Source organism: Symphodus melops, assembly GCF_947650265.1.
Source record: "Symphodus melops genome assembly, chromosome: 11".
Taxonomy (NCBI): domain Eukaryota; kingdom Metazoa; phylum Chordata; class Actinopteri; order Labriformes; family Labridae; genus Symphodus; species Symphodus melops.
The window spans coordinates 3,813,291-3,832,158 of record NC_136701.1 but is presented as its reverse complement, the minus strand read 5'-3'; the positions used below and the strand labels follow the sequence as shown (position 1 = coordinate 3,832,158).

Here is an 18,868-nt window from a genome sequence, read left to right as displayed (position 1 = left end):
AGCCAGTGGGACTCGAGCTTCTCCCACATTGTAGACAGTCATGACTCAGAGACACATTTACACAGGAGAGAATGATTTCTATATTGTCTCAAATGTTGCACATTCTTCCTTTAAGCCTCAGATTTGACATTTTGAGCATCACAGTTTTTTTTCTATGAAACTGGAAGATGAAAGGGTTTATATGCATGATCAAATACAGGACAAGAAACTCTGAGACTCTGAGACTTATTTAGACTGGTAGAAGAGGAGGAGAATATTTGACCTGTGTGACACAAAGCTATGTTACAATGTGGTGTGTGCGTGTGTACACGCACACCGCAACACAGACATTCAGCTCTCACTCTGCACAGCTGACTGAAGACAGACTGTTGACCGACGAGAACAGGAGAAAAGAGCGTATGCGCCTGCAGCTGAATAAACACTTTCGACTGTTACATTTGGGGGAGCTGACACTTAATCTAAGTTTTCTTTTTTAATTTCCTGAGCAGAACAGGATCGTGGTTACTGAATAAATGACTGTGAAGCTCTGCTGTCAGATCTCACGCTGATCTTTTGACAGCGGCCAGCCCGGGGATGTCCTCCTATCATGTGGTGCCGGGTGAGTCTGGTCAGCACCGGCCGCTTCCTCCCTGCTGAGGAAGTTAATTGGATCTCAGTGTATCTGATCTCCGTCTGGGATTGCATCGCTGGAGATTAATAGCTTGCGATGTATAACAGCTTAAGCGATTACAGCTTCTCTTTATCCTCATTTATTCGGTGGTCGTGTGTCTTTTCTCTCTTACTTATAACTCCATCTCCTACACTCCACTTCTCATCAGATATACACACTTTCTTATATCAAAGTATTCCCTTTAACAAACTGCGCAGTGCATCTTTTTTCTGCCCCTTAAATACAGCTAGTTCCCCCCTGGGACTTGTGGTTGAACTGTGAACTGTATTGATCAGAGAGTCAGACCCAGGGGAGGAAATATTGCCTGTCCCTGATTGGATTATCCTCCAAAACAAATGTTGGAAATCAATCACCACGGAGCGCCTCCATGTTTCACTTTAGAGTCAGTTCACAGGCGCATTCAACTCCGACCTCATGTGGCTGTAATTACTGTTCTCTATAATTAGCCCCGTTTGACAGCAGGACAAAAAGCTTTAGCTGCTGAGTGTGACACAGAGCGGATGAAACCTTCAGGCTGAGTGTCACAAAATGCTCCTGGAACCTGATCTGTGAGGCAGCCATGCAGGAGCCTTTCATGTCACCTGTCGTTAGCTGTGCATGCTAATGCCTCCCTGTCTGTGGTAATGACATTGCAGCACTTAAAAGACCAAACTGGTGGCTTTTTCATATCATAGCCCATTAGCTAACTCTTGTTTATCATTAATGTTTCAGCAGACTGTTCTCCAAAGATTAAGGCAACTTTTAAGATTGATTTCCTGCCGTCAAGGCAGCCACTGGATCCCATTCATCAGCGCACAATGCAAATGAAGTCACAGAGCTTTGGAAGTTGCTCGTGATGGGTGATCCATCAAACCATTACTTTTTTCCCAAAAAGTTAGGCTTTTATTCAGACTCTGCTGATTTAGAAATTATATTATCGTAAAGCAAAAGAAAAAAGAAAAAGCAAGAGAAAGACTGAATCTTACATCATCATTTTAGTATTACTCATGATGATAGCCTCCACCTTTCATACTGCATGTACTCGAGTACAGTCCGCAGGAGATGTGAACGCAACTGTGCTCAAACAAAGAAGTGGATCGCACCTGGTCATGACACGGTGGACCTGTCAACGAGCGCCACACACTCTACTCTCTATTGACAAAAAAATTAAAAATAAATCTCTGAATTAAATAAAAAATGGAACGGGCTGGCAGCTCAGGGGCAGAGGCGCTGCTTGTCAACAGGCAAGGCAGGAAACTGCTTTGGGCCCCAGTTAGCCCCCTTTGGGCTCACAAACTCAGACCAAAGCAATGTGCAAAATTTGCAATGACAGGAGGAAACCTCCTTAACCCTTTATAGGGCAAACACTGAAATACTTTGAAATTCAAATAATCAACCTCAGAGTGTTATTAGGGGACAAAACAGAACTTTATTTCTGTTAAAAAAAAATCTACATTTTGTAGTTTCATTTGGAAAGAAATTGACGAAGTTATCATATTTGGTTTAAATGCCACCATAGCATTATCAGTGACGTAGGGTGATCTCTTCTGATTGGCTGAGTGAGGATCACATGCTTCTCGACCTTACTGAGGTGCAGAAGGGTGGCCATATGTAATGTGTACCTAAATGACCATAAACAGTCACTTGCCTGATAAAGGGTTAAGGGGCCCATCTGACTGCACTCCTTCACGCTGCCCTGCTAAGCGTTGCGTGCATTATTGTTATAAAAAACAAAGTTTGTCAGTGAAAGTCACAGATATAAACATAAACAGGACAAAACGAGAGGAGGAGTAAGCGTTGTGGCACTGGCCAACGCTAACTCCTACTTGATTTTTGCCCAGTCCCCCGACAGACTCCTTCATCACCAAAGCTCAGGGGAGCTGAAGGGATGACGCCTTCACCAAGGACCAGTGCTAAGCAATAACAGAGTTAGCCTAGTTGCATTGTTGTGACTCGCCTCTCGTTTGCAGACCAGCGTCTCGTTTTTATGTATCCGATTGTATCCTCCTGTTTGAAGCTCTTCAAGAATTTGCACCTTTGCACAATATTTGCCGCCAAATCAAATGTTGCCTTCAAATACTGCACAGAGACGGCACATCATCACACTGCGTCCAACTCTGATCTCGAAGCGTCCTATTAGAATTCCCACACACCTACATTTCCAGGAATTCACAAGTCGGCGTCATTTTATCACGAAGAACCCTCGACTACGATCTCTTCATCAAACCGTGGCTGACATTTTTTATCCCTCACCATGAAACCAAAGTTGCTACAGCTGCTTCATCGACGGCATGTGAATGGTAGATGGTCAACGAACTTGAGCTTGTATAGAGCGGATCTGACGAGTGTTAAGAGGAAATTAAATCCTTACAAAGTTATAATGACATGAAGGAGGCGATCAAACCTTGACCTTTGGGCTGACCATGATAACCTTTCACAAACAAAGTCAGGGCACATTCCTCGTCCTTCCAATCAGTGAGTCAGAGTTTAATCTTGTTTTCTCTTCACTTTGAACTTCAGTAGCTCCCCATTGTACCACAGAGCAGACTTGGCTGGTATGCTGCTAACTTATTGTGTCTTTTCTTCCCTTGGTTAATAATTGGAGAGGGTTTTTTTTACACTTTGTGTGTGTGAGTCTGATAAAGGCAGGAAGGCAGCGCTGGCCTTGATAAGCTGCCAGAGAGTCGGTCAAATAACTCCAAGAAGTTCGTGACACTCTCTGAGAACAATGGAGCGGATCACAGATCAATCATTGTGTGTATCGACTGCTGCGTTTACGATGTCGTAAAGCTTCAGATCAGAGCGTCTCTGAAGTCCTGGACATATCTTGTTTAGTGATCTCTGTGCCTCATAACGAAAGGACGCGAGACGATGCTTTCTAATGAGAAGAGATAGCACTATGATTTGTCATTGTGCCTCTTTGTTATCGGCTACTTCAACTGCTCGTAGAGCTGCTGCTGACTTAAAGGACATTAAAGTGTCGGCCTAATATCTGCTCTTTTGATGTAAAAGTAATTTACCTGGTCATACCTTGACTGAGGCGGTGGGCAGTGACAGCTGGCTCAACCTGAGGAGAGAGGAAGAGAACGAGGAGTTAGCGATGAACCCAAACTTTGAGAAACTCTTTTTCACAGCAAGAGACACAACTTTCAGGAGGTGGCAGAGATTTAAGCGAAATTTGAAGGCAGTGAGAGAAAGGTCACCTCCATAATGAGAAATAATACATTTAGTCATTTCTATTGCAGATCAAACTGTCCCAATGTCAAGTATTTCACAGAATATGGTCAACCAGCCCGACCAGCACTTTAGGCACTGGTGGACCATTTCCATTGCATCGTTCAGAAGCTACATTACTTTACGTTAGTGAACTTCTGGAGTTAGTTCTTGTAATTTGGGTTTTTTGTGAGCTTGCGACTCCTCTCTCATATTTCACGGCCTCTGCTAAGCACTTTAAAATGTACAGTTCACTTAGCAGGCTTTTATCTGAAGCGACTTACATCAGAGAGCAAGTACAACAAAAGCAAGAGGATCTCCGAGCGGACACACAGGTGCTGACAGGAAGTGACCAGAGGCAAAGCACAACTTTTTGAAAAGTGCTTTATAAATAAAACTTAATATTAAACATTTATTAGTCTTTTTTCCACCACTTTTCACCAATTTGACTCATCACACGCCATCTGTCGAGCTCGATCTGTCACTCATTGCTCTCCGCTCGGGGCTGGCCTGACCCACACTGAGTTTGAACTGTCGGGCAGAGTGGCATCGCAGATGAGACAGATCTGCTCTCACACAGCACTAAGTGTGAATATGGATCGGGTGAATGCACTGAGGACGAGGTGGAAGAGGAGGAGGAGGAGGAGGCGGGGGGGGGGGGGGGGGGGGGGGGGGGGGGGGGGGGGTTGGGAGGGAACGCACTGAGCTATAAATGGCATCCCTGCAGCCAAAAAAAGCTAACAACCTAGAAATAATAAAGCACTCTTCAGGGCTGGAAATAGAACGGCGCGCTCCAGTGAGTAACTCGTTCGGCTCTGCTCCCTTCAGAAATAGCGCTGAGTATCTGAGGACACATTCGGAGGAGGGAGAGAGAGAAAAAAAAAAAAAACAGCAGCCAGCAAAGTGGCCGGTAAAGTCGGGGGTGGGAGGGGGGAATTTATAAATTGGAGGCTTTATAGCGTGAATGGAAACTATAAATATCAGAGTCATGAAACTAGAGGAGTTGTACAAAGTTGTGTAAGTTGTCATCTTTCTCGCTCCCGGAGGAGCTGTTTGACGCTTGTTACATAAGAGCTGCTGCTGTTTGACTTCTTTAGGATGTTTAGCATGCCTGCACACACGCATGCACGCACAGCTCTGCAGAGGCCCTTAAACTCTCTGAAGTATGCAGGGGTATGTTTGCTCTGTGTATATGTATGTACAGTATGTAATCTGATAAGTTAGCATATGATTAACCCACCTGTGGGTGAGGCATAAGAGGAAAGGAACAAACAATAACAGGTTAAAATTTTAAGACTGTAGTCGTATAAATCCTGCAGTGTTGTAGTCAACAGCACACTAACTGACCATAAATATCTCTAAAAAAAAATCATAATGGGGGGGGGGTGACTTTCACTTTGACCGTAACACCAGGAAGGTTTTGTCTGTAACCACATAAATTGAAATGATTTGTTCTTTTATAAATATATATATATATATAATATATCCTTCTTATCACAGTAATGATAAGGAAAACGGTGTCCCAGTGGTGCTCTTGACCGGTCTTGATTTAAAATCCAGTCTGCCCAGTCAGAGGCCAAGACAAGACTGATTTCAAGTACTACAACACTAGAAGTAGTGGTAGGTTTAGTGGTCGTAGTTTTCCTCTGTATTTGTGAAAAATGAGAAAAAGAGAAACCCCTGGCTGTCTCTGTTTAACATCTCTGAGTGTTTTAACTCCGTCTGTGGTCCTATCAGCTCATGCACAGTGAGAGTCATAAAGAGGCGTGTGGTTGGATGTAGTTTGACTGAACATGTGCCATCTGCCCACACTGAGCAATAATGTGGTCAGATAGTTTGAACCACAAACTAGTATCTATTACTGGCACGACGGCAAGAGTGTGACTTTTCTTTAAGTCATTGTTTCTGCAATCGTTCCTCTTTTTGTTATTTTCCTGGATCACACTCAACAGAAGCCACAGCCAAGACTTAGTGGTGCTTTTGAAGAAACCCCCGTTAAAGTTGGTCTTCAACATAACACTGAGGAATTATTAACAGTCTGTGTGGAGGCTTGACCCCCGGTTATTCAGTGGAGTAAATTCACTGAAATGTGACGTTGACTGTTTGCACATTTCCTTTTTTTTTAGGCTCTCAAACAGTCTCATTCTGCTGCAGTTGTTCTAAAATCTTACGCTTGTGTCTTTATTCAAGGTTTTGGTGTGGGAACAACCAGCGACCAACTCCACAGGGTAAAGAAAAAGGGACTGCAGACAGACATCAGACTGCCATCCTGTCTAAAAACGTCCCTCATCTTCAACAGGAAGGAAGTCATTTCTGAGGGCGCTGGCACCAGGGGAGCAAGCCGGCGTGATAAAAAGTAGGAAAAAATAGTCGAGAAAGAAACAAGAAGTCATGTCTCACCATCTGAGGGAGGATGAGTGTGTTTGTTTTAGCCTTTTAAGGCCATGACAAGCTACTGTGGCCTCTCGCTTCACATCTTTTGGTGTTTGCAAGGGGAAAATATGAACGCACAGATGAGAGGGGCGGTAGCTGCTGAAAGTCTAAGTAAGCACACTTTAAGGAACTGATGGCTCAAACAGCTCGTGTCAACTCGGGAACACTTTTAGCTGACTGGGGCTTTCTCAGTTTGGGATGCTTGGCACCCTTGTTGGCATGTTCCTGACAAACGTCAAACCCCGGCGTCAGGGTTAGAGAGCATAACAGTGTCCAGATGAATTAATAACCCCGTTTGTGTCTCAGACGAACAACAATATTTCAGCCTCTTGCACTTAGGTGGCGTGTTTGGGTTTTTGGAGTCAGTGGAGGACATCTGCAGTAAGTATTAAATATTTAAAGAGTGCATGACTAAATAACAAATGAAACGATGATGAGTTATTCAAACAATGTCTGAGTCACTTACTGTTTCTCGGCCTTCTCCCTGTCATCCAGGAAAAACAGAGCGGTGGCCAGGAAGAACATGCCCCCCAGGACGATGATGAAGGGGCAGAGCATGAGGGCATAGCCCAGACTGAGGAACCTCCACAGGACTGACGTAGCGTAGCTCTCCTGAAGGGCGTCTGAGATCTGCACCCAGGCGAGCCGGCAACAAACACACAGAGAGGAGAAAGGTTTAATAGATCATCGGATATGGCTTCAATACAGACTATACTACAGACTACATACTACAGGCATGTGTGTCGCCTCTCCAGGAAAAAGGACCCCCCCCCCCAACAGCAATAATATATCATCACTTCAACTAGCATCAAGGCACCTAGCTAGTTAAAGTATCCCTCAGTGTACGAGCCAGGCCAAAGAACCATGAGCCAAACTTATACGGCTTATTTAATTCAAAGATGATTACATGTGGTAGAAACCCAAAATGAAACAGTTTCATGTTTCAAATCTGTTTCTCTGATACTTTCAGGATACATCAGAGGAGGCTGCAAGTCAAGCTGTCAATTGTTTCAACATTTGTTTGTGAACAAGAATGAATCTGTCTCCGGAGGGTCAATTTGAATATTTATAGATTTTTTTTCTGTCCTGTCACGCTCTCACACACCACACAATGCCCCTGCCCACTCCCGTTGGACGAGCGAGCGAGTTCTGCCTCTGTCATCATAGCAACAGATAAAACCGACACTGCATGATGTAAGACGCCCCGGCTTTGTTTGAAAGCGAGGCCGCATTTCACTGCTCTTATCGCTGGCTCGAGTCTTGAGTAACACTGCCAATCAGTCTGTCGTAAACAAACAACAGCTGGAGAACAGTGGGTGTGAAGTCACCGATTCTGCCTCCCTGTGTCGCTCATAAAGAAGCTCACAAACACAAATACATCACCGGCCTGACAGTCGTGACGGTGAGGAGGATGATGTTAGCTTTTAGCAGATTGTGAGGATGTATGAAGAGGCAGAACCAGAGGGGACTTCTCAAATGTGTGTGAGTGTGTGAGCTGCATAGGTCACTCTGGTAGAAGCACATTGATTACATGTTAGCGTCAGCAAAAACGAGACCCGGAGAAATGCTGACAGGAGGATGTCAGAGGGTGCGCATGTGTACAGTATGTGTTCTTGTGTGCAAAAGCATGTCTGCATTGTAAAGAGAAAGACAAATTCAGTGTGTGTGGCCGGTGCAGAGTTATATCGCCAGGTACAGGAAATTGCCCGGCAACTTGCACACTTCAGCGAAGCTAAAAATACAAAGCACATAATGCTGCACGTGTAATTATCCAACTAGAAAGCATATCTTGGTGAGATCGCTCAGAAATGGTTCCCGGCGTTCCCCTGCCACCCACTCTGCCTGCGGCTGTGTCCCACTCATGCTGTATAGGAGAAGTCCATTACGTGTTTCTCAAGGGATTCTGACGTGACAGCTGCCACGGTCTACGTGCTGTTGGATGGAGATCTCAGCTCCATCTCAGGAGATGTACAGATTTACTAAAACACTTCTCATTTTACACAACCGAATGTGCAATCTGTGTGGCGTTTAAGCACCAATATCTGCAAGCGTTTCCACAACAAGTTTGTATAGTTTAAAGCAGCATCTGCTGGTCTGTTTGGTCGACATGTCAAAATCCAAAATGAACCACAAAGCACTGAGTCATCGCTCACTTTCTCCTGTGGCTGCTTCGTAATAAGCACCAGTCTGTTTTTTTTTTTGTTTTTTTTTACCAGATTCTCCAGTTTGCTTTCACATGGGATTGATGCCAGTCCACATGGGTGACTGTATATCTGCCTGAGCGAAGTATGCGTCACGACACGTCCATCACACTCGCATGCAAAACCTCAGTGCAGGAACTGAGGCAGTGAGCGATGACGCATTTGGAGCTTTCTGGGGCTGACCAACCCCCAGAGGGTCAGAGTCATGACCCGGGAGGCTGGACGGAGAACCTGACTGACTGACTGGCTCACCGAGGGGACATGTCTGGATAACTCTTGTGTGTGTGTGTGTGTGTGTGTGTGTGTGTGTGTGTGTGAAGGCCGCAATATTCTGACAATTTAGAGCTTCCTGAAAAACTGAAAATTCTCCCTCTGCCTCAATCATATCAAAAACACACCTGTTAACAACTTTTGTTAATATTTATTTATCTAGATGTTGATCTGTTACAGTGATGATACAGGATAGTAAGGAGTGGTCGCAAATATTTACATCAGTTTAATAAAATAGACCCAGGCTGAGTCACAGAGTTTCAAAGTTCAGTCTAATTGTGTCAGTCGGAGGTTTGTACAATTCAAGATGACATGGAGGTTTATTTGATCTGCAGGAAACAATACATCACAAGCTGTTGAGGCAGATTCTGTTTCCCAGAATAGTGAGGGTCTTTATGCCAGTTTTTTCATCCTTTTGAAGAGCTTGTCTGAACTGGGAAGTAAACTACAGCTCCTTTTATCTGCGCTGACAATAGTTGAACATTTCCATTTACGGAGGAAACAAAAAGAACAACAAGACACTTTTAATGCTACTGTGTCTCCTGCCAGCCTGTCAGGCCCTGACAGGATCTCCAGGATCTGTTTGATTCACTAATCCAAGAGTTACACTTTACCTTTGTGAACATGACCCGGGCTGTGAGCCAGAGATTCGACGGTGAGACGCAATGTAAACACACAGCACCAAGGCAGACTATTCTCCAAAAGATTTAAAATGTAAAGATCTGGCCTCCTTGATGTTATATGTTAGGCTTATGTGTGCAATTTGGGAGGTGAGGCACTGTGACCTTGAGAGCATCTCTTAAAGGACCTTCTTTCTCTCCCCTGACCGATCAAAAACAGTAACGCCAGCCCCTCCTTGTGACCATGAGTTTTACTAGAAAATGCAGCTGACAGCCTGAAGAGCAGTGGTGAAATCACACTTCAGTACACCAGCCCTCCTGAGATGTGTGCTAAAAGCTCCTCTTGTTCCTCACTTAGCACTGGCCCACTTAAAGCAAGAGCAGAGCCTGGTGTCTGAAAACATCCTGCGTATGAATGGGGTGCTTACAGGCTTTCAAACAGCACAACGTTAAATATATCCCCCCTCAAACACGCACCATTCACACAACAGAACTGCCTCTTGGGGAGTCTTACCAGGCCTATCAGGTATGGACTCCCTGCGTCACCCAGCAGATGAGAGGTGAAGCTCTGAAAGGCAACCGCAGTTGCTCTCCTCGTCGGGATGACGACAAACTGCCAAGAGATAAACAGAGGGAGAAAAACACATGAGAGGATGTAAGATGATACGTAAAAAGAATTGTTCAATTATGCATGCCACTATTTCAGCCCTGATCAGAACAGCGTGTTTCTGTGTCTGTAGCTTTAAATGTAAATGAGCTGTGTCTGACCACGCCTCCTCTTTAGAAGGGCTCGGGTAGCTTGGGTATTCTCGCTCCGAGTCCCATTGTTTGTAAGAAGGCAGACTCAGAAGGAAGAACAAACACCTAGCTGTGCGAGTGTCACCCACCTGGGGGAGGGGTTACTGCCCTTTGTGATGTCATGAAGGGAAAATCTCCAAAGGGCCTGTTTGAGCACACATTTTTTGAAAAGTGGAGCAGGCTAAAGACGGAGAGGATGGACTTTTCTCATCATTGGGGGGGTTTGTATACAGACTAGAGACACATTAAAGTTAGAGGAACATTTTGCATAATAAGTGACCTTTATCAATCTAATTGGCCTACTAATTAATGAGCCATGAGCGTAGGCTGCATAGCTTTTATAACTTAGTATTTAACAACATTTCGCTCGACTCCAGCTCCGCCCCCTTGTACAAACAGTATTTGGTAAATTTGGCTCATAAAAGAAAACCTCGAAAAGGGAAAAAGCCATTGAGTCACTGAGGCAGTTGACAAACCGTCCTGGTCAAGGTGGCTACATGCATTATTTATATAGCATATGATAAATCCATCTTTAATTAGACCTATGTCTAATTAGATGACCAACTTCTGCTTTAGTTAATTGCAGGAATTTCCAGTGACCCAGCAGATAAATATAGGTCTTTCAACTTACCATTAAAATGTCTGCTGTTATGGCCCAGTTCAGGAAAAGCAGCGTCTCTCCTATGAAGATGCAAACCTAAAAAAAGAAGTGGATAAAAACAAAATGATTTAGTGGTTCTAATTAAGATCTGCCCTTTTCCTCTGCACAAAAGACTGCTAACCAGACACGGAGCCAAAGGAGGAGGACGCAGATTTTGCTGCAGTGTGTGGGAATCCACGACTGAATAAAAGTGCTTTGGCTGCCGTGGTTTAAAAACATGTCATTAAGTCGTGGCCCGATTATACACAGAGGTGCAGGCTTTCATTTTGGTTCCATTGAGCGTACAAGCTGAAAGCAGCATGGAATGATAACGGCTGTTTATTATCATCCAAGCCATATATTCAGTGGGGAAACATTTTGTACACTTTCTTGTACAAGTTTAGATGCAAGCTGCAAGATTTGAATTTATGACTTACTCCTGCTTGGGTGGAACATAAAATGTAAACTTGAAATACCACAGTGGAGTAGACATAGAGCATACTGTAAGCTGGCTTCTGTATAAAAGCAGCTGCAGCTGGTGTTGCTTTTTGGCTACTTTCTTAAAAAAACAACCCCAGAGGGATTTGGTTGCAGTGGATTCTACAGTATCTGCATCGGCTGGTTTGGTCTGGCACGGTTTAACACGGCGGGTTTGATGTGTGTTTCCTGCCAGGGGAATCACCCTTCTGCCGGCGTGTCAGACCTGCAGTACAGTACAGACAGCTTCAAAAGGAGTCTGACGGCGAGGGATGTAGACAGTTCTGCTGCGAGAGCTGCAAACCAGACACCGTGACCGACATGTTGAAGAGAGAAGCCTGACCCTCTCCTCAGATTAGCTGTGTCGATGAGACAACAGCTGCGAGGGGTCAAGACGGCCTCTGCAAAGCAACACCGACCGTTACCGCTGCGTCACGCATTATAATGATACACATCTGTCAGCGCTTTGCCATGAAACCTGAATCCATCTCTTACAACTGTTGCTGTGCTGTACACTGAATGAACACTGTACAGTCGAGGAGTCTGAGAAGGTGTGAGGTCACAGGTTTAAAGTTACAGTTGGATTGAAAACGGGGATCGTTCTATGCACATCGTGGAGGGGCAGGGCAGTGCGAAGCGCTTCTTGTAGCATTTGTGCAAGTGTGGGGGCATCTTCAACAGTTTAATTGAAGAAACTAATGCTGACATTGAATAACGCAATATAGCTTCAGTTATTTTAACAATCGCTGGTATTGATAGTCGCTTTACAAGAACTGTGAGTGAAAGAGAGCACGCACTGTCTGACTTGCAAAGGTATGTTGCCAAGGACTTCTATTTCTTTGGCATGTATCAATAAAAGATCCACAACCGGATCAGTTGAGCCAGCAGGGGAGCACAACACGTTGTGTGTATATGTGGAACTCCTGCTGTTCTATGCTTCAGAAAGCCAGAAAACGATGTGAATTCATTGTAAGCATCTCTGAAATCTCTGAAGTATCTGTTTTTACCTGTGAAGCTGATCAAAATGTCTTTAAGGAAACCAGATTCAACAAACAAGTAGTGGATATGAGAACATTTCAGAGCACATACGAGAAGGTGGATCAGGCCCTCTATTCAAACCTTTTATTCACAGGTGTCTGTGGAGTGGCTCTACTCTCGTCGCCTCTGTCACGCAGTGCTCGTCTCAAATCGAGTTGGACAGATCTGTAACGGTGTAATTAATATGGATACTTGTGATGCTCTGCTCTAATTGGCTGAGTCATGCCTGTGTCAAACATGTGATAAATGTGCGCTCTCTGACCTCATCTGAGTTCCTATTTGGATTGGATGAAATCCATATCACCTCCAGGGCAAGTCATTATGTGTGATTTCGGAAATACTTTGTGTTGTCGTTGTTAGTAACTACAGCATGGCGTGACGATTCGTTAAGAAGATGTTAATCAGAGTTTGATTAAGTCTGTGGAGCTGCTCAGCTCAATCAAAGATCCTTCAAAGGTCACTGGACTTGGTTGAAGATCTTGAAGAAGTCTGGCTGCCTTTGGATCACGCTTTTTAATTTCCTAGTCCAGGAGCTGCTGTTTGCCGAGTATCGTAATTTTATAAAAACACTCACATCATGTTGTTTAACTTCCTGACAACGAGGCTAGACGAGTCAAACACTAGCCAAGGTTGCATATTCAGGACACGGAAGCCAGTTTGTTATTTTCCCTTTCACGCATGGGAAATATTTTCCAATCCTTCTCAACTTTCCAGCTTCATTAGTTCTTCAGACTGCGTTCCTATTCCTTTGTGTCTGATAAGAATGGGACGTTTGCCTGGTGAGCCTGGCAGCCCACAGTGCATTGTTTCAGTGCTTGTTAAGTTGCACCCTTTCCTGCTTCATGAGGAAATTAGGCTGCAAAGATCTCGGCAGATTTGCCTGGGACTCTTAACTTTTGGCCAAAGGATGTTTTAACCTCTGCCACCTGCAGCAGCTCCCAAGGCGTCTCTATCATGTAAGCTGCATTTAAAACATTACATTATGAAGACGAACACCGGCCCGCTGCCTCAGGCCTGAGCCGGCTTTATTCATGATGAGCTTCAACAAAACCTTCTCTTGTTAGAGTGGTTACCAGACTTTCCTTTCTGATTCTCTTTCCCTGAGGCTAATACATAATTAAAATGCTGATATAACCCCTTGAGCGGGACGTTTTTGATTCAGGACATGTTCATTTTGAGACGTAGGGAAGCTAGAAGTCCCCTTCCTGTGCGGCAGACACAACATCAAACACGAGAGAATAAATGGAAGTGACTCTTACATAAGCTCCCACGATGCTCTTCTTGGCCACCACGAAGATGAGGCAGATGAAGATGGCTGAGCCGAGCATGCTGACGGCGCACACCAGCGGGTCGGCTCGCTCGGTCTTCTGCCGACAAAACCTTGTGGTGGCAGCTCCAATGACCACGCCCAACAGACCCGTGACACAGGTGATCGCACCGAAGATTAAGCTGGACAAGAGAGCGAAGCAAAAAAGAGGATAAGTGTTATTTTACTTTAAATTATTTTGACCTTTCAGATTGTTACGTTAACGTGGCGAGCTTATCCTAGAACATGTGCAGTAAATCTGCAGTAAAATGAGATCTTCACGTCTCGTTTTCAGCTATGTATTTGAATGGTGCCCACAGATCTACAGGTGATGCCCCTGAGTGTCCAGCGCAAGGAAGTACATTTCTTTACGAATTGATAGAAATAGTCACTGACAAATCTGATCTCTCCATCACAATGAATTAAAACTGGATAAAAAAGTTATTTTGACCAGATAAATTAGCTTTATGATCAAAGTTCACAGTGGAATCAAAGGAAATAACCCTCAAGCTAGTTAGCAACCGGTTAGCTTAGCTAGCACGGTCTCTCTGAAATCCACCGCAAAAGTAAAACAGGTTTTGCAGGCACATTGGATATCAACCTCATTGACTTGTCCCTGTACACTTACATAAGTGGAAACTAGGCGTAAGTCTGAAAGTCTGAAACATTTTGCATTAATTTTTAAACAAATATTTAGCGAAAACCATGTTTGATGTAAAGCTTTCTTAGTTCTCTAAAGAATTCAGGGAATTCCTTTTCTATGGTACTTGAAGTTTCCATCTAAAAAGTCTCCTTCTGAAGCGGGGATTTGGTGGGCTTATAGGCCAGAACCTCCTTATCCCTGCAAGACATGCAAACACCTTTTACCCTACATGGAAGCATGTGGGAGGCCAAGAGGTTAACGGGCTGAAATTGGGATTCATCCAAAATATACAGAGATCCTTTTATGTTTTCAGATCATGCACCTATAGGTTGGGTTATGCACACATAAAATGCTGTGTTTTATTATGATATGGATCTATAACAAAAACAGGATTCTTGTTGAAGAAAACCAGCTCCAGCAGAAGCTGCAGAGACCTCCCATCCTGCATCCCCTCTCACCTGTCTGTGCTGCTGCAGATCTCTTCGGTGCAGGCCTTGGCTGTCTTCTGCACCACCTGGGCTCGAACCAGGTACTGAGGAATCCACATACCAAACGCACCCGTGGCAAAAGACACCGCCGCGGACGCCAAGGAGGAGAACATGTAGCTCCGACTAACCGAGACAAAGAAAAACCCGCTTATCATCAGGGTACAGGACGGTTAGAAATAAGATTCTGTTTTCTGTTCTGAAGTCTCAAACATCTTCCTCATCTTAAATCTGATAAACAACAGATGACAGGGAGTTTTAGAAAAGACAAATATTAAAGCATCAGCTCGGAGGTGAGAAAATGAGACTCTGGAGCTCAGCAGGAGGTACACTGATATACTGTATGCAGGGAAGGTTGACAGTTTTATCTGACGGACAAAAATAACACACTATTTTATGCTCTTCATGTTTCCATTGGTGCTGAATGTGGCAGACTGTGTACAGCTCACAGTCACAGGGGGAGGCTCACACATGTTTGCTCTCCTGAAATAGTCCCCATAAACCTGCCTGGCTTCATTAAAGTGGCTACATCATCATATTTTATAACTTTAAACAGAGCCCACAGGTCGTTTAACAACAAGGGCTCACAGTGTCAGAGATGCAAAGCTCCGTTCACAGGTCAGCAGTGACAGTACTGGCTCACTGTGTCAACATCTCTATGCCTCTAATTGATACCATAAAAAGATCCAATCATTCTTTATTTGTGGAGCAGCAATTCAAAGCAAATGTTATCCCTGGGCACCTTGCAGAAGGAGCAGGTCTAGACTGGACTCTTTATTGTTCATGTCCTGACTTTTAGACTAACAACACATTTGTTTAGTCAGTTTTTCATTCAGCATTTTTAACTTGTATTCAAGCTTTTTTTAAAAGGTTTTTTATTAGCATGGACCGATGTCTGCTCTCAGACTAGTTTTTATTTTAGTATCTATATTGAATCAGAGTAAGTAGTGTGTTTTAAATCTCACCACTCTTAGAGGTGTTTCTTTACATGTGCAAGTACAGTCAAAAGTATCCTTCACAGTGAATCACCTAAGCCACAGCAGCAGCAGCTTCAGACATTAAAAATAACAAAGTATTTATAATCACTCTTGTTTCTGACGTTCCGGTCAGAGAGAGACCTTTGCTTTCATTTCATTGTGTTTCATACAGTAGCTTGTTAATAACTCCCCACAGCTGCTTTAGTATTTTATTTACTTAATGAAGTGCAGAAGTTATTTTCTGTCCTGCTGGCAGATCATTTTTCTTAAGCCCTTCACTCCTTTGTTTCTAATAACTAACATTTGCAGCATTCTCTTAATGATCTGCTGGGAATAAAACTGATGATTTTGTGGACATACACCCCATCACTGGACTATCTATGAATCCCCCGGTGTATTCCTTGCAGCTTACTTCTTGGCGAGTGCCTTCATGTCACAGCACCAGGAGGTGCTGTACTTGATGCGTCCTCCCATCTGGTCCGCGCTGCCTCTCTTGGGCTCCGGCACGAAGAGCAGAATCAGAGTCCCAGCAGTGATCCCTAAAACTGGGGACACCTGTGTGAAAAAAGGGAAGACCTGTGAGACCTCGGATTGAGTTATGCATCACATTGACATGATAGTGAGAATGGGTGGGGCTTGTATTCGGGGCAGACTTGAGACTGGGGACAAAGAAAAGAGTGTTTACAATGTGAAAGGACGACCAATGACTGTGTTTGTGGATACGCCTCACATCCTCTACAAGCCCTCTGCAACTCAGGACATTCCCTCTGCTTACTCTGCTGGCACAGTGTGTGTGTGTGTGTGTGTGTGTGTGTGTGTGTGTGTGTGTGCGTGTGTGTGTTTGTGTGTGTTTTTGTGTTTGTGTGTTTAAAAGCATTCAAGACTTTGAAAGAGCTTGTGGCTGCTTTGTGAGCACCAAGGTGAAACCCTCAAAGGTGCTCATCTGCTATTATGTTCACCATCATCTTTCATAGGTTGTGCCTGTCCTTGCATGTACGTGTGTGTGTGTGTGTGTGTGTAGGTGTGTGTGTGTGTGTGTGTGTGTGTGTGTGTGTGTGTGTGTGTGTGTGTTTGTCTGTGCAGGGGGAGAAACAAAGACACAAAGCAGGCTTGGATGTGTGGGAGAGGTCTTCTCAGACTGATACAAATGCACACAGAGGCAAAAACCAATTTCATCTGTCAAGGGAAATTCATGATATTATATTTCCTAGCTCATTTATATGCAAACATATCACAAAAATGTGTGTGTACTCAAGTTTTTTTATTGAGGGAGTAATTTTGCAACATGATGTGGCTCATAACGCAGCTCATAATGTGGCTCAACATAATGTTTGTGGTCCCATAGGTGTGAGGATTACACTGATTATTTCCTCTCCCATGCTGTGTCTCCTTCTGCAGCCTTCTTCTGCTTTTAACGTCCTCGGCGAAAATCTTCTAAATTGCTTTTCACGCAGGATACAAAGATCAAACTTAAAGGATATGATCCAATTTTTCTCACTCAACTCTGCACATAATAATTCACATAATAAGAAAAGAGACCAGGAACCTGTGACCTCTGACCCTGGCACTCTCAGGGCACATTAAGATACTTCCTGTATGGAAGCTTTGCAATCAAACGATTGAGCTAATGCCCTGTACTGCTCCTTATTCCTCCCCCTCCTCTTCTGTTCCTTCTTATCATCTCCTTTTTTTTTTTGCAAAACAATGAAGGTGGCTGGAACATGGTGGGCAAAAACAAACGGAAGCGCTGCCGTGTTTTTTTCCTCAGAACAGGATACTGCAGCACGGACCCTGTTTCATGTCTGCGTTCTTGTTTTCCTCCACATGCCACAACGGTGATTAATCAGCTTTGAGATTGTTTTATTGGAATGTCATTGTGGCTTCTGTGGAAAAAAAATTAAAAAACATGCCCCGCTCTTTGTGCGTTTTTAACGCTCCATCGAGATAAGAAAAAATTAATGTCCTGTTTTCCTGTTTCCTCAAACCTGAAGAGAACTGTCATATCCAGGGATCTCCTGCAGCACGACACGCTGAGGAAATGTTTAATGTCGACCTTTAAATGCCGACAGGTTCCTCAGGTCGTCACTTGTTTTTAGGGATTTTAAAAGCTGACCCTAACGGCAGCAGGGAGTCCTGTTAGAGCTTTTCATTGGTTCTCCCTCTCTGTCTTACAGCTGGTATGTCTTATAGAGCTGTTCATTGCCAACTGCTTTGTGTGAGGATTTCCAATGAAAAGAGTGCTATGACAACAGTGATGTACACTCCTGATTTAACACATGTACCTGCTCCTGCATGCAGTAAACATGCTAATCCAGAACATGTACGCACATACTCCTCTATTGAGGGTTGACTTCTCTGCTTCACATTCACGATTCTACTGATCATTTTCTCCTTAAATACTTCTCATGGCTCAGACGTCATAACCTCCCCACTTTCCATTGTTCTTTTTGAAAAGACAGACAGTGTTATTGTTGCAGCTGCAGTGGTTAGCTGGTGGTTATTTCTCTACGGCTGGTCCTGGACTCTTTGTTTGTCTGACACAATCACACATTTGGTCAACCCCATCACAATCCACAGCACAGTTACAACCCCCTACAGCACCCTTGACATGTATTTTGTTTTGAACACGGAGCGAATGTGTCACTTTCAGCTTCTTTTGTCAATGCTGGAACTAAACCAGTACCAACAAAAGAAGCTTCACAGGTTGAGGAACTACAGGGACATTTTTATTTTTTACCACTGAGGACACCATTGATCCCGCTTTCCCCGAGCTGACCTCCGTGTTTAAAGTGTGATGAAAGATAAATGTGTTTACAGCCACTGAAGAGGAAGAAACTGATATCATCCTTGATTTTTAATAGAAATCCACTTTGCTCTCTGCAAAGTCATCAGATCAGAACTGTCCTTCTACAACATGCAGATATATTTTTCTTCTTCAGTGATGCCAGAGGATGTTGAGTAAGCTTGATGTGAAATGTTTTAGAAAGATTATTTTAAGAAGATTTTTTGCAGCAGACTGGTGGCAGATGCTCATTCGGATGTGGAGCGTTGTCCAGCCCTTTCCTCTTGGCATGCTGTGTCACTTTCTGACAGTGTCGTGACCGGCAAACACCTGTTC

The 18,868-nt window shown here is 44.0% G+C and overlaps 1 protein-coding gene across 2 annotated transcripts in view; it reads right to left on the bottom strand.

The window, feature by feature from the left end:
* Positions 1-18,868, bottom strand: part of spns2 (SPNS lysolipid transporter 2, sphingosine-1-phosphate) — a 77,054-nt gene that overhangs the window by 6,604 nt on the left and 51,582 nt on the right. The window contains exons 6-12 of one of the 2 annotated variants that reach the window (XM_079355954.1): positions 16,163-16,305; positions 14,747-14,899; positions 13,599-13,788; positions 10,816-10,881; positions 9,901-9,999; positions 6,762-6,925; positions 3,670-3,716 (exon numbers count right to left, since the gene is read on the bottom strand). In XM_079355954.1, coding sequence (XP_079212080.1) covers positions 3,674-3,716; positions 6,762-6,925; positions 9,901-9,999; positions 10,816-10,881; positions 13,599-13,788; positions 14,747-14,899; positions 16,163-16,305 — 858 coding nt within the window. In that variant the 3' untranslated portion in view covers positions 3,670-3,673. The remainder of the gene's footprint in view (positions 1-3,669; positions 3,717-6,761; positions 6,926-9,900; positions 10,000-10,815; positions 10,882-13,598; positions 13,789-14,746; positions 14,900-16,162; positions 16,306-18,868) is intronic. The other variant, XM_079355953.1, reaches the window with a different exon arrangement.